The 16,594-nt window shown below is 43.8% G+C and overlaps 1 protein-coding gene across 2 annotated transcripts in view; it reads left to right on the forward strand.

The window, feature by feature from the left end:
- Positions 1–16,594, forward strand: part of LOC109903921 (peroxidasin) — a 97,302-nt gene that overhangs the window by 52,868 nt on the left and 27,840 nt on the right. Inside the window, exons 4-9 of one of the 2 annotated variants that reach the window (XM_020500932.2) lie at positions 1,157–1,228; positions 4,705–4,776; positions 10,082–10,153; positions 11,589–11,758; positions 15,125–15,242; positions 15,377–15,546. In XM_020500932.2, the coding sequence (XP_020356521.2) occupies positions 1,157–1,228; positions 4,705–4,776; positions 10,082–10,153; positions 11,589–11,758; positions 15,125–15,242; positions 15,377–15,546 (674 nt within the window). The remainder of the gene's footprint in view (positions 1–1,156; positions 1,229–4,704; positions 4,777–10,081; positions 10,154–11,588; positions 11,759–15,124; positions 15,243–15,376; positions 15,547–16,594) is intronic. The other variant, XM_020500933.2, reaches the window with a different exon arrangement.

Consider the following 16,594-nt stretch of genomic DNA (forward strand, 5'->3'; position numbering starts at 1 on the left):
GAGAAAGCGGAGCTGTGTCTTTTTCCATAGGCCCACATTGCGTCATATTTGCTGAGAGCAAATGGGGATCTCTCATCGACTCGACCCATCGATGTAAAGTAACTGGAGATGAGTAGAAGATGAAAGGGAAGATTGCCCTAAGCCATTGCTATTCTAGTGTCATATCTCTCTCACGTTAAGTGGGAGGGAAAACACAGACATGTCATGTGATGTTTGTCTTTAGATGTAGGTAACCTAGTGGTTAGAACGTTGTGCCAGTAACCCGAAAGGTTGCTGGATCGAATCCCCGAGCTGACAAGGTAAAAAAAAACATCTGTCGTTCTGCCCCTGAACAAGGCAGTTAGAACACTGTTCCCCGGTACGTGGAATTTGTTCTTAAGCTGACTTGCCAAGTTAAATAAAGGTTACATTTAAAAATGTTCTGGAACGTCATAGTGATGCTATACATTACTTGAGACATGGTGCTCTTTTGTGAAAGTCTTCGCAGAACTCGGAGGGACCCCACCATGTATATATATTTAACATTATGATTTGTCAACTTTTTGTATATGTATGTTATGCAAGTTATGATGAGCGTTCTGTTTTTTGGGACAGCTTTGACTTTTTTTCTCCGCTCTATATATTGTGTCAGTTGCTTTACATTTGTCATCTAGTTAATGGAATCTGTCCCTAATGATCAACCAATCATGCAGTGATATAGCTAATATTCATTTATTGTGATACCTGAGTGGATGGACATTCTCACTGTCAAAAATACTATTTCAAAACATCGATCCCATGAAGTTGGTTTTATGAGAGCTCCTTTCGTACAGTAACTGGGCCATTCAACTAAGCCGTTCTTTCATTGTCAGAATCAGAATCACAGAGTACATTTGGGCATACCCAGAATTTGACTTGGTGATGTGATGCTGCTGGAAATAAGCAACATACAGAAACTGAGAGGAATTTACACAAAGTGTACATACATTTATGACAAAAAAAAAGATAAGTTGACATAGAACTGTAGAATACGAGCAGATTTACGGTGAGAAATGTATCATTTACAGTATAAATAATATATGGAAATGCGGAAGTAGGGACTTGTGTTAGGTGCTAGAGAGAATTCATTTGATCCCCTGTGTTTTTGACTAATATTACTGATTATTTCTCCTTTCAGCTATTTGTACAAGAACGAAATCCAATCAATTGACAGACAAGCATTTAAGGGACTTGTCTCTCTAGAGCAACTGTAAGTGACCAGCTACTCATCCTCCTCTTCCTCCTATTCACCCTCTTTCCTCCCCTTCGCCCTCTGCACCTTCATATCTGATTGCCCGTCTGTCCGGACCCCCCACCCCACGGTGTCATGCCGCCACTATGCATGCCATGTGTGCACCCGCCAATTGTATGTGGCGCTGACACCCTGCATGAGTAGCATGCCTCGTTGCCACGACAACAGACGTGCGTTACCTGATCCTCGTGCGTAAAAATACAGCACGAGATGCCCTGCCCTACCCTGCCCTGCCCACTCTCTACTGTAGCTAAGCAGATGCAGACTCGAGCAGGCCTCAGCTTCCCATGTACTTAGACTACAGCTCCAGCTCCTGCTTGCCGCATGCCATGCTGCACAGCTTGCCCTTCACTGTGGGCCCCATTCAAACTTGAGATAAGTGCGCTTAGCGTGGACTTAAGTCAATAACTTACCGTAAGTTCATGTTAAATCAACATACCTCAAGTCTGAAAAGGGCCCTGTGTGTCTGACTTCCTCCCCGGAGTCGCACTGCTGTACTGTACGCTGACTGCTTGTCTCCCCCTTGACCTTACTTGTCATTGTCCATCTATTTGTGTTATGCACTAGTTTTGTTGTTTCATAGAGGGCCCCCTACGCATTTCCCAAGCAGAGTGATAGAGGTCACCCTGTGCCTATTGCATGGGCTTATTATGTCTACGAGAAATACCTTCAGTATCGGTATGAGAAAGGATGCCTCAAATCTGTATAAATGTCCATGTGACCTTAAGCTATCAATGTGATGTCTACATTTCTAACATCTTTTCCCCAATTGCATGTTGTCTCAATGACTTGAATATGTTCAAATCATCCCAGAAATTAGATTCATTTCAGATTTTTGTTCTGTTTGTTGATGTACCGGTTTTATTGTGTTTGGTAAATGTTGAGTATGTGTTGGAGACCAAGGCTGATACAGAACTTACAACAAAGCAAGCTGTCCACGCCGAGTAGTAAATTGTGTTTAAACCACCAATGCCATGAACTGAAATTGCCTTATTTTAGTAAGCCAATAGTTTAAACAATTCTTTCAACAATAAATTATTTTGTGATGCAACTGTTGCCAAATGTTGAGTTTAGTGAGATTGTTATTGTTGGTTAACCCTAACCCTTCTGGGAAAATATATATCGCAACCATGGGGCTTCATATGTCAATGGAAGACAATTAAACTGACATCATTTAATAAAGGGTGGATACTGAACACAATATTTGGGAAGTCATGACAGTGTCCTCCATGAAGGCATTTTCTTCTCTGAACTACCCCCAAACAAAAATGTCTGACATGCATCTTCCTCCTCACAGCCAATTCGGGTGGTTGAACCTAGGAGAAGGCCTTGTGGCTGTTTGTCCCTGCATAACGACATGCATGCACACTGAACAAATGGCTATTCATTAAGCGAAACCAAATCAAAGTCCAGGCTCTTTGCCCTGCAGCTGGTTTGAGTTTTGATACAGTAATGAAGGATTTTATGTGTGGGTGACAAGTTCTGAGCCAGAGTTGCATTCACTTTAATGGCCGTCTGCTATTCTGTTGGGCTACAACTATGCTATGCAAGCTGTATGTTGGAGTTGGGGGGATTAACATTTCTTTAAAGTACTGCCAGTCTTGTATTTAATATCCCATGCTCCCCTGCTATTTAAATGAGAGAATTTCCCAAGCATGTTGGCTCGCTTGTTGTCGACCATATTCAATTCACAAACGGGCTACCTGTGGCCAAATATTAATTTAACGCCAGAGCAACTACAGAACATAAGCAATGTATATTTTATTAGAACATGTACACAAAGCATGTTTCTGCCCCTCTCTAACATACGTAAACAATAGTTCCTTATCACAATACATCTCAATTTGGTGCTTAAAATGTGTTATTTACGGGCCTCCGTAATGCATCGCAGTGCTAGAGGCGTCCCTACAGAACTGGGTTCGATCCCAGGCTGTGTCACAACAGGCCGTGATCGAGAGTCCCATAGGACGGCGCACAATTGGACCAGCGTCGTCCGGGTTAGGGGAGGGTTTGGACGGGGAGGGGGGGGGGGGGGGGGGCTTTACTTGGCTCATCGCGCTCTAGCGACTCCTTGAGACTGACCTCGCTCGTCAGTGGAACGGTGTTTCCTCTGACACATTGGTGCACCTGGCTTCTGGGTTAAGCGAGTGGGTGTTAAGATGCATGTTTCGGAGGACGCATGACTCGACCTTCGCCTCCCGAGCCCGTTGGGGAGTTGCAGCGATCGGTCAAGATTGAAATTGGGGAGAAAAAGGGGCAAAAAATGTATAATAATACTCTTATTACACTTTGTTCTATTACCCTGTTTACTGGCATAAAATGTGCTTTAATTGTCATTGTAAGGTCAAATAATTCAACGGGCTTATGACTCACATACATCAATTATAGGTTATAAGGCTAGTCTGTTGCCAAGTTCACTGTTAGTTGTTGCCAAGGGGTGACAACAAAATCAATATTATCCCTCTCTCTCTTGCTCTCTCTGTCTCTCTCTCCTCTCTCTGTCTCTCTCTCTCACTCTGTGTGTCTCTATCTCCTCTCTCTCTCTCTCTCTCTCTCCCTCTCTCTCTCCCTCTCCATTTCTCCCCAACTCTCTCTCAGACATGAAATACGGCTGTCTGTGTAATTCCTCTTGGCTGTTCAATGTTCTGTTGTCTTTGGACATCCTCTGGCCTGCCTTAACGTCCTCTACACTCTACACTCTGATGAGGGAAGAACTCAATTTTTCAGACAACACCCTACATCTATCTATTTTTTAAAAAGTCAAAAGTCTTAAATGCATTCATAGTATAGTAAATGGATGCTGTGCTATATCCACTGTTGCTCGAGATGAACCGTTGTTTTTCCTTCTGATTCGTGCAACTTTGCTTAACCTTTGCTTGCTTTGACTGTTGCTTTGTCTGTTCAATAAACAAACATGTTACGGAACCTAACAATTACTGTACAGTGAGTAATTGGTTTTTGCAAATGTCATTGTCCTAGCCTTACTGTATGTTTATTACCATTAGTTCTGAGTTTTGTCTCTTTTAACTCAAAGGTGCTCTGGTATCACTCATAGTTGCATTCCATTGAATAACTGTCTGTATCCGCAGATGGGCCATTCCATCAGAAAGTTAGCCTATAGGGATAGAATTCACAGACGCTCAATATTAACTGTCTGGTAGGGATACATATAGGCCTAGTGCAAATACCTTCTCGTCTGAATTATGACTTAAAGTATCCCTGAAAATACAGGATTGTATTTTACCAGGTTATGTAATGGACAGGTTAAGGGGTTCTTGGAAGGCATCACGAAACCTATTGGAATGTACTGAAACTGCCAGTTAAAATGTGATTATTTCATTTCTGTGGCCTACTGTGAAAACGTGTCCATCTAGTCTAAATGATCATCCTAATGTGTTGTTACTGTGCTGTGCCGATGCTCTGCACTTTTCCAGGTACCTGCACTTCAACAACATTGAGTCCTTGGAACCAGAATCCTTCACCCAACTCCCAAAGCTTGAACGCCTGTAAGTCCACTATCTCCACTTTTCACCTTTCACTCTATCGTACAATTACAAGTTACATTCTTACTTTAAAGTACACATTTGTCTAAACGATGGGGCGATGCATCTTTAGCAAACAACTGGACATAACTCCCCAAATGATATAATTGAATGATTTGTTGTGGCATGCACATGCTTGTCAAAGTCTCTACCTGAGCTAACTCATTCCAGAGGGCATTGAGTGCATACCAGACTTTACAACGTAAACATTCTGGGAAATAGACTTTAATCCCCATGAAATGGCCTACATGATGCACTGTGAATAGGATGCAGTGTCCGTAACTGACAGAGCCCTAATGTGTTTAGCAGAAAGCTGTACTTCCTGGGGGGGGGGGGGGGGGGGGGGGGGGGGGGGGGGGCCTGTTTGTCTGGGGTAAATAGCTAGAGAAATGCTATGAGGACAGACTGCACAGGGATAAATGTGCCCAGCGTATGTTTGGCTGTGTTTGTCCAGAACTCTCACTTACTCTCTGTCTGGTGCTCCTCCAAACACTTCAAACTCAGGTTCCTGACATGTGGTCAGGAAGAAATCAGGGCCCTACTCAAAAGAATTCGTAGATGGCCCAAAACCACAACTTCAGGGTTATGTGTGTGTTTCTTATTCACTGACCCATCAGATCTCTATGTGCTATGTAGGACAGAAGCTAAGAGCCCAGGTCAGCTAGAGTTATCCTGCAGGGCCAAAGAGTCCACTGATAACACCTGTGCCTTTTGTCTGGAGAGATATCAACTCTCCTGACACCTAACATAGGAGGGATCTGAGAGAATTTCACCAGGGAAATAAGGGACCGATATGAAGAAAAAAACATTCTTATTGAAGTAACAGTAGACTCAGTGAACTATGTCAGAACCTTAAGACCCCACGGGACCTGGACTGGACCTTCTACCATGCGGATGGATGGATGGATGGCTCACCGGCCGGCTGTTTTCACGCTCTCACACCAGATGTGGGAGTGTTGGATCCGATCTGAATTCCTCCTTCAGTGTCCATCTCTCCATGTTTACGGGCTGCCCCTGGAATCCCGCCACACACGTTCCCAACCCTCCCCAGAAAAGGAGCCGCCTGCACACAGCTGGAAAGGGGAATAAATTCCCAGATGCATTTATTCTGGAACGTTTGTATGGGAAGATTTCCATGACAACTGAATGTCCAGTCTCACTTGTTTGTGACCAAGAGAAGTCTGAAAGATGTATCTATCTCCTGTGGATTGAAAGAGAAGAATAAGAAGGAAAAAATCTTGTTAGTTCTTTTGATTTACGGCGATCGCTAACCAGTGGCGATTTTAGCGTGTAATTCTTGGTGGGGCTAACTCAGCAAAGCCACTAAACAACACAACACTAAACAATACATTAATTGCACTATAACGGCAACAAGTGGTGCCCACAAACTGTTAGGGCCTACATAAAGCTGTCCCAACAGCAGAGCTTTCTTTCCAGCACAATGGAGTGAATCCTAACTACACTTGGCTATCAGCGGAGCCTTGTCTGGCAGCGAAACAATTCATTCAGCCTCATTTACTGCCTTTTAAAAAACAAGGCTGATATGGCTGACTTGCTTAAACAAATGTGGTTTCTACTGACAATTGAGATGTACAAACTATGGCATAAGGGAACGATGAGTGGATAATAGGAATTCCGTGATTTCGATTAAGACATTAATGAGCGAGCTAAGACGGATGTAGTCAATATAACTATGTATTCAGCACTTTTGAAATGTACAGCGACAGAATGCAGAACATGGGCTGCTCCTACCGTATTTTCCCTGTACACAAAGTCAGAACAGTAGGATAAATAAAGGGGGCATATAAGCAGACAATGAAAGCTCTTACCATATTTAATGATGACATTTCTCTAAAACAGGTTATAGGCTACATGTGCACCACCGAGTCAGACCAGTAATGTTAGGTGAAATTAAGAGGTGAAAATAGACCAAATTATTAGGGTGAGGCACATGGGCTGCTAACAGTTTACTACACAACATACACTTAGTATTACTTTCTTAGCTACAGTACACATATCTCCCTGGCATATTACATCATTTATGCAGCAGCATATAAGACATTTTTGGACTCACCTTGTTGTGATGTGCTCACTTGAACAGGAAGGTGGCACGGCGGTCCTTCGAGGGAAAGATTTACAATTCTGAGTTGGGTGACCGTTCAAAAATTATTTTCCCACTCGTTTATTCCCGACTTCCCAGTTGCAATGCTTGCGGTTAGTCACTGTCACCAATTCCTTCCAAACCACGCACTGTTGAATTTGCGATTTCCTACTTGTTTTGTACTGTTTATGTCCAATGGCCAATGAGCACCGCTGCGTTTTATCTATCGTTTATCTTCATTATTTCAAATCATATGACAAAGATTAAAAATGATTTGCCAGGAGATTGTCGACTTGATTCATGAGGATGACTGCTGGCTAATATTTTGAAAGTAAGATGTTGACATGATCAGTCCAATCAAAGCTACTGTACGTATAACTTGATTTTACGTCATTTGTGGTCAATGACCTTGAGCCTTCTTGGAAGGGCACTACTAATGTAACTATATGGCAGGACCGAGAGGGCTAGAATTTTCGATGTCTACCCTTACTAAGGACTGGTGACATAGTTTCCCCATGAATGACAGAACACTGAGCCAATAACGACACAACGCTCCTATTTGCTGCTGACTTGCCCCGCCACCACAGAAAGCACTGAGCTAGGTTGAAACACCAGAATTTTGGAGCTGCCTTACTCAAGAAAACAAAAAGAGATCATGTTTGTATGCAGCTTTATTAACTCAATGATGAAAATTGTCTGTTTTTTTTACATTGTTTGCAAACCGGTATGTGACTCATAATAATGCGCCACCTGCCCTGAATGACGGGTCGCCACTGTCGGTTTGTTGGCGTTTGGGGAAAATATTTCTATAGCTGAATTTATTCATGTTTAATCTGTTTTCAATAAAGGAATCCAGAATCTTTGTTTAAGATCGTTGGATGATTTTGATGAAAGGGGTCATGTCACGGAGCCTTGAAAGGCTTGTCATGATTGGGAAACGGATCATATTTCTTATCCCAGATAAAAAAAAGAATATAAAATGGTCAAATGGCAGTCTTCCAAAAAACATTTAAATATGGCTCCCAACATTAGCCTGCAGGCCTACATCAAAGGGACTGGTTGCTGTAAGCGATATCTTCAATGGATGTCAAAGTAGAAATCTCAAGTAATCCAAAAATAATATATGCACATTCCTCATGAGTCACTAACTTCATGTGTTTGTTTACACTGTGACATAGGAAATAGAGGTCATATTCTATTGGAGATAAAGTAAACTCTTTTGGTGTTTGTTTCATTAGTACCTTGCTGATATATTTCCAAAACGGTTTTGTATGTCAGCAATCAAGTTTTCAAGATACACTACTGTTCAAAAGTTTGGGGTCACTTAGAAATGTCCTTGTTTTCCATGAAAACATATATGAAATTATTTGCAAAATGAATAGGAAATATAGTCAAGACGTTGACAAGATTATAAATAATGATTTTTAATTGAAATAATAATTATGTCCTTCAAACTTGCTTTCGTCAAAGAATCCTGCAGCAAATACAGCCTTGCAGACTTTTGGCATTCTAGTTGTCAATTTGTTTTGGAATTCTGAAGATATTGCTTCCTGCAGCAATCCCATGCTTCCTGAAGCACCTCCCAAAAGTTGGATTGGCTTGATGGGCACTTCTGCTCCCACAATAGGTCAATAGGGTTGAGATCTGGTGACTGTGCTGGCCACTCCATTATAGACAGAATACCAGCTGACTCTGATAGTTCTCTAGTTCTTACATAGTTTGGAGTTATGCTTATAAATTGGCTCCAATTAAGCGCCGTCCACAGGGTATGGCATGGCATTGCATAATGGAGTGATTGCCTTCCTTCTTCAAGATCCATTTTACCCTGTACAAATCTCCCACTTTACCACCACCAAAGCACCCCGATTCCATCACATTGTCTCCACCATGCTTCACAGATGGCGTCAAGCACTCCTCCAGCATCTTTTCCTTTTTTCTGCGTCTCACGAATGTTCTTCTTTGTGATCCGAATACCTCAAACTTAGACTTGTCTGTCCACAACACTTTTTTTCCAATCTTCCTCTGTCCAGTGTCTGTGTTCTTTTGCCCATCTTAATCTTTCCTTTTTATTGGCCAGTCTGAGATATGGCTTTTTCTTTGCAACTCTGCCTAGTAGGCCAGCATCCCGGAGTCGCCTCTTCACTGTTGACATTGAGACTGTTGTTTTGCGGGTACTATTTCACGAAGCTTCATCAAACTAGACACTCTAATGTACTTGTACTCTTGCTCAGTTGTGCACCGTGTGCACCGGGGCCTCCCACTCCTCTTTCTATTCTTGTTAGGGCCAGTTTGTGCTGTTCTGTGAAGGGAGTAGTACACAGCGTTGTTCGAGATCTTCAGTTTCTTGGCAATTTCTCGCATGGAATAGCCTTCATTTCTCAGAACAAGAATAGACTGACGAGTTTCAGAAGAAAGTTATTTGTTTCTGGCCATTTTGAGCCTGTAATCGAACCCACAAATGCTGATGATCCAGATACTCAACTAGTCTAAAGAAGGCCAGTTTAATTGCTTCTTTAATCAGCACAGCAGTTTTCAGATGTGCTAACATAATTGCAAAAGGGTTTTCTAGTGATCAATTAGCCTTTTAAAATGGTAAACTTGGATTAGCTAACACAACGTGCCATTGGAACACAGGGGTGATGGTTGCTGATAATGGGCCTCTGCACAACTATGTAGATATTCCATAAAAAATCAGCTGTTTCCAACTACAATAGTAATTTACATCATTAACAATGTCTACACTGTATTTCTGATCAATTTGATGTTATTTTAATGGACATTTTTTTTTTTTTTCAAAAACACGGACATGTCTAAGTGACCCCAAACTTTTGAACGGTAGTGTATATAACTTTAAAAATACAGAAATACAGCCGATATGGTGCATTTTGTATCATATGATGCGAAATGTATCATTCCGTCTGTATTTCTGTCTTTGGATCATAAAAACTTGATTTCTGACATACAAAACAATTTGGGACTATTTCAACAATAGACTAATTAAACAAATACCAAAATAGTTTTTAGGTAGAGTTTTCCTTTAATCCCTTTAGAGGTCAAACCCTGTCAACCTACTAAACAGTGTATCAAATGTACAAATTACACGCAGCATGAAGTTCATAATTCACTATGACATTATCTGTGTCTGTCTCTCTCTCTTTGCCTCTGCAGGTTTTTGCACAACAACAGAATCACCCATCTCGTGCTGGGGACCTTCTCCCATCTCCAGTCCATGAAGAGGCTGTAAGTTCACTGATAACGTGCATGGGCAGGGCAGCTGTGGTAGATACGCATTGTCTGACATTGTGTATCCACCAACATTTGACTACCATTACACAGAGGGGTCAGGGGGGAGAATACGAGCCATATTTCAGCAGTACGCCACTCTGTCTAGGCCCCTCAAATTAAAGGACCTCAATGCCAGTTCCTTTGCTTTTTTAAAATTCTTCCCTCTAATCAGTGACTGATTTGGACCCAGGACACCAGGTGGGTGCAATTTATTATTAGGTAGAACAGAAAACCAGCAGTACTCCGGACATCCCAGGGTAAGATTTGAATACCCCTGGTCTAAGACTGTGAGGGAGATAAATGGGACTGACAGAGCCATGTCTGTCTGTGTACAAAGGCCTGGCAGTTAATTAGGATCAGAGTTTGGCCTTCCCCCATTGTTTTCTCGCTCTTTTCAACAAGACTGACTTCCAGGATGTGTTAGATACAGAGCCAGTATTCTGTGGTTGAGAGGTACAGTAGACAGACAGGAGAACTGGCAGGCCGGGAAGGAACTGGATTCAAAAACAATATTTCCCTCTGATTATTTCAGCACTCAGATTTGGAGGATGTTCAAAGTGGGATCAGATTAAATTAAATTATTACTGTCTCCTGGAATGTACAAATCTGTCTGAAACCTGAAGAGACCTACTGGTAGAATAAATTCTAAAAAGAAAGTCAGACAGCTGCCAGTCTGGACTCTGCAGCAGACAGTTTCCTACAGCAGGAGAGGAGTTCTCCCAAAAAGGCCATTCTGAGTCCCAGTGTTTGGTCGGAGCTCGGCCTAGCTGTATGACATGGCTGGTGTGTGTGTGTGTGCATGTGTGTGTCTGTGTTTGGCCAGTGTTGGTCCACACTGGGAGGCCACCGGAGAGGATTTACACTACCGCCCAGTCAGTCTCAGCCCACTATCTGACACCAGACAAACAGACAGACTCATACTGCTTACCCATACGACTATAATAACACAGGACTGGTAGCAGTGGGATCTGTATTGTATGATGTACAGTTAATAGCCCTGTATTGATGTGTGATACTGTGGTCTACTGTATACACTGTATTTAAGAGATGGTGAGTTATACTGAGGAAGAGTAGAACATGCACACATCTAAAGACTTGCAGGCGCAGGATACACAGAAAACAGCATATGACAAACAGGTAAATAGTCAATAATAGTAATAGTAAATAATAACTCTGTAAAACTATAATTGAAGCATTACTGTAAACAGACTTTTATTTGTTCTCCATGGTGAGTGATACTGTAATAATCTCTCTCTCTCTCTCCCTCTCTCTCCCTCTCTCTCTCTCTCTTTCTCTCTCTCTCTCTCTCTCTCTCTCTCTCTCTCTCTCTCTCTCTCTCTCTCTCTCTCTCTCTCTCTCTCTCTCTCTCTCTCTCTCTATGTGTGTGCAGGCGTCTGGACTCTAACACTCTGAACTGTGACTGTGAGCTGCTGTGGCTGGCTGACCTGTTGAAGCAGTATGCTGAGTCAGGCAACGCCCAGGCTGCTGCCACCTGTGACTACCCCAGCCGACTGCAGGGACGATCTGTGGCCACACTCACCGCTGAGGAACTGAACTGTGGTGAGGGCACACACACACACATCACACACACCTTCTCTCGCATACCGTCCACTTCCCTGAAACCCAAATTCACACCACACAAACCACAGCTTTCCTAGCCACACAAAGCCTTTTCTGTCTTTTTAGCTGTTGGCTCCCGACCACAGTGGTCTTGAGCTGTGACGGGATTTCCCCAGGTGGGTCCCTGTCTGTCTGTGGGGGTTGGTCAGCCAACTTTTGTTCCACCACGAACCCAACAGCTGTGGTCCTGGGCTAGGTAGCATGTCAGACAGGAGCCCCTGCCACTGCTCTGAGCCCCAGAACCTAGCAGCCTGCCTCCTGCAGCCAGCTTCTGCTGAGCCCATCAGGCCTCCGTGGACTGGGCGTGTGTGGCGGATGGATGGGTGGAGTGTGGATGTGGATTGGAAGGGGTGGATAGAGGGACCAAGTCCCTGTCTGCTGGGATTGTTTTGGGGTAGGTTGGGGGAAAGAAGGAAGGGTGAGTGAACTGAGAAAGTGATGCATGTGTATGAGGGATGGATAGATGGGTGAGGCTGGCAGAATATAAGCTTGAAAGCCGCCAATGGAACCCCATAAAACCAGCCATGGCAGGGCAGATTAAACGTGTTGAAATGCCTGCCTGGTTATTTCCATTACGCTAGTCCTTTGGGAAAGGAAAGGAGTGGAGATATATGTTTTGTCTTGCAGAACAATTAAATGTGTAGGCCTACTGTAGGGGTCGACTGATTATGATTTTTCAGCTTATCAGATTATTGGTGGACCAAAAAATGCTGATACCGATTAATCGGATGATTTTTATATATATTTGCAATAATGACAATTACAACAATACTGAATGAAAAATATATATAAATATATATTTGATAATATATCAACCGGGTGTGTAGGTTTTTCAATAACACCGGGAGGAACAATGGCCGCTTTACTCTGTAGCACAAAACTCACTCTGAGAGCCCCCACCTATCCACTTACGCAATGTGATATTTCACGCTCATTTTTCAAAATAAAAGCCTGAAACTATGTCTAAAGACTGTTGAGACCTTAGGGAAGACATAGAAAAGGAATCTGGTTGATATCCCTTTAAATGGAGGATAGGCATGCATAGGAACAGAGAGGTTTCAAAATAAGAGTCACTTCCTGATTGGATTTTCCTCAGGTTTTTGCCTGCGATATCAGTTCTGTTATACTCACAGACAATATTTTTACAGTTTTGGAAACTTTAGAGTGTTTTCTATCCTAATCTGACAATAATATTCATATTCTAGTTTCTGTGGCTGAGAAATAGGCAGTTTCAAATAGGTACGTTTTTTAGCCAAAAACGAAAATACTGCCCCCTACACGCAAAAAAATTGCAGCCACAAGGTCCTTTTGACGCTACACTCACATAACAGGTAGTCAGCCTGCCACGTAGTTTCCTCATGGATTGCAATGTAATCGGCCATAATCGCCATCCAAAAAGGCCAATTACCGATTGTTATGAAAACTTGGCCATGCCGGCCATGCCGATTAATCAGTCGACCTCTACTCTATACAGTACTTAGGCCAGGAAGTCTTTCTCTCCCTAATTGACTTTTACGCCAGTTTGTTCCTGTTACATCAGCGTTTTACCACCCTCATCATGCCCTCTTCTCTTTCCTCAGTAACAGCCATTGTGGGGTAGGCAGGCAGCAGCTGTCAGTTTACGTTATAAAAACTACACAAGCCTCTGCAGCTAATTTCATGCCTTTGGCTTTTCTTGCTTAGTGAATCCCCTTCTGTCTGTCTGTCTGTCTGTCTGTCTGTCTGTCTGTCTGTCTGTCTGTCTGTCTGTCTGTATGTCTGTATGTATGTATGTATGTATGTATGTATGTATGTATGTATGTATGTATGTATGTATGTGTGTTGAGTAAAGGCACCAGGGAGGAATGTCTGTTTTAAACATAGTGGAACCGTTCCACCCCCCCTCCACTCCCTCCTCACCCCTCTTCTCCCTTCCGTCCTCTCTCCTCCTCTACTTCTCCTCTACTTCTCCTCTACCATCCCCTCCTCTCCCTACCCTTCTCCCCTCCTCTCTCTCCTCTCTGCTCCTCTCCCCTTTTCTCCCCCTGCTCTTCCTCCATTCCCCCTATAAACGAGGGAACATTGTGCAGCGGGCCGAGCAGCTGTCAAAACAACATGGCCTGTGGATGAAGTGCCACCTCCCTGCTGGCCTGGCTACCCACTAGCCTCCTTCCCTTCCCTGTCCCTTCTCTGCCCTGGGCCTATGGAGGAGCAGGGGCCAGGGCTGGGTTGCCATGTTTGGAGTTAAGGGAAGCAAACAGTGTAATTAATGCCCTGTGCCAATGTGGTCTAATGGGGTGGTGGTGAGAGAGAGAAGCGAGGTTATACACAGTCTGAGGTTACTGCCTCCCATCGGTCTGGTTTCTGCTGCTTGTTGGGCTGCTGGGCTGGTTGGTGGTGGAAGATCTGGAAGGCCCAGAGCAGACAGATTTATGTCTTGGCCTGTCCCGTGTGCATGGTTTGTGCGTTAGGAGAGAGCTGTTGGACTGGAGGGCCTACTCTGTGTTCTCTAATAAATGTGTCTGCCACATGTAAACAAAGGGGTTTGTGTGTGTTTGTGTGCGCGCGCCTCTGTGTGTGTATGGAGGGAATGAGGTATGTGCACCTAAACGTGCCAGTCTGCCAGAGAGGAAAGAGTCTCTGAGGAGGCAGCAGCCTGAAGTCCAGCACCATGTCCTAACACACATAGGGTCACTGGCTGACTTATTTGTGGAGCAGTTCAACTATTTCCTCACATGAGGTGATGTGTGTGTGTGTGGGTGTGTGCCCCTGTTTCCATCCCTGGTCCCAAACAGAGAATCTCCCACATCACAGGGCCCTGAGCAGGGACAATCTGAGGAAAGCAGTGTCCTCCCTCCAGCCCATTGTTCTGGCCCTAGCTAGTCCTATCAGACCAGCAGAGAACAGAGACATTACTCTTGTCCTGAAAGGAAATGGTCCTGTGTTTATGTCTCCTCTCACCCTCCTCTCTTCTTCCTCTCATTCTCCTCTCTTCCTCCTCTCTTCCTCCTCTCTTCCTCCTCTCTTCCTCTTCTCTTCCTCATCTCACCCTCCTCTCTTCCTCCTCTCTTCCTCCTCTCATCCTCCTCTCTTCCTCCTCTCTTCCTCCTCTCATCCTCCTCTCTTCCTCCTCTCTTCCTCCTCTCATCCTCCTCTCATCCTCCTCTCTTCCTCCTCTCATCCTCCTCTCATCCTCCTCTCTTCCTCTTCTCATCCTCCTCTCTTCCTCCTCTCATCCTCCTCTCTTCCTCCTCTCTTCCTCTTCTATTCCTTCTCTCACCCTCCTCTCATCCTCCTCTCTTCCTCCTCTCCCTCTCTCCTGTGTAGAGGTGCCCAGGATTACGTCAGAGCCCCAGGATGTTGACGTGACATCGGGGAACACGGTGTACTTCACCTGCAGGGCCGAGGGAAACCCCAAACCACAGATCATCTGGCTCAGGAACAAGTAAGGCCCGCTTTAGGACAACAACGTTGACACAGTCGTTCAACTTTTGTTCAGTAATTTGCCCTATTTTAGTTCTTTAAATAAAACATATTGTACGCACATGAATTTGGAATTGTTATTTTTCTCACTGTCAGTAATGCTCTGAACATGCATGACGACTCTCGTCTGAACCTGCTGGAGGATGGTACTCTGATGATCCAGGACACGCGGGAGACGGACCAGGGAGTTTACCAGTGCATGGCCAAGAACGTGGCTGGAGAGGTCAAGACTTCCCAAGTCACACTCAGATACTTTGGAGCCCCCTGTGAGTGAATATTTTCTATTTTTACCAATGACCTGCCACTGGCATTAAACAAAGCATGTGTGTCCATGTATGCTGATGATTCAACCATATACGCATCAGCAACCACAGCTAATGAAGTCACTGAAACCCTTAACAAATAGTTGCAGTCTGTTTTGGAATAGGTGGCCACCAGTAATAAACTGGTCCTGAACATTTCTAAAACTAAGAGCATTGTACTAAATGTATTGATGTAGTTCTGTCCTTGAGCTGTTCTTGTGTCTTAATGTTCCGCGTCATGTTTTGTGTTTTGTGTTTTGTGTGGCCCCCAGGAGTTAATGGGGATCCTAATAAAATACCAAATACCAATCTCTCACATTATGTAACATGTTGGAATATTTAAATGTCCTTCCTTTGTCTCTTCCCTGAAGTAGTCACTTCCTGCAAGCTCAACACTGTACGGCGTTCTTTTATCCAATTATATTTGCTTCAACAAAGTGTCATTGTATTGAAACAGGGTCCATTTCAGTGAAAGAACACGTGTGGTAAAAAGCATTCTGTTCAATGGAGAGAGCTCAAACAGCAGGGGTTGAAACAGCAATCTCCATACCTCTGTGTGCATATTGTAGAGAACAGTGTGGTTGCCATTTAGGTCAAAAGTCAAATAATTTAGAGGTCGCAACAAGCTGCCGGGCGAACAAATCACGCTGCGTTCCATGAGAAAAACATTTCCCTCAACAACCTCATTTGTTCCCCCGACGACCTCTTTCACCCCGAGAGATTAGCCTGGCTGTCTCCAGATGACCAGGGGTCATTGTCCGGGTGACGGATGGTTGCTGGGCTGACTCTACTTACAAACTGCTATGAGAACAGCTGTTGACTGTTTCCTGTTACTGTGATTTTAAAACGATAGTACAGACAGTGTACATATTTCCTATAGCCCCGGGTCCACTGTAGCAGCGGGGGAGAGGTCCGATATCATCAGAGTTTGTCTGAGTGGGCTGTATTATATAAGTGTGCTCTGTGCTTCCTTCTCATTGGTTCCTCCACACCTGACCGATGATATGTGTAG

Source organism: Oncorhynchus kisutch, linkage group LG14 (assembly GCF_002021735.2).
Source record: "Oncorhynchus kisutch isolate 150728-3 linkage group LG14, Okis_V2, whole genome shotgun sequence".
Classification (NCBI taxonomy): Eukaryota; Metazoa; Chordata; class Actinopteri; order Salmoniformes; family Salmonidae; genus Oncorhynchus; species Oncorhynchus kisutch.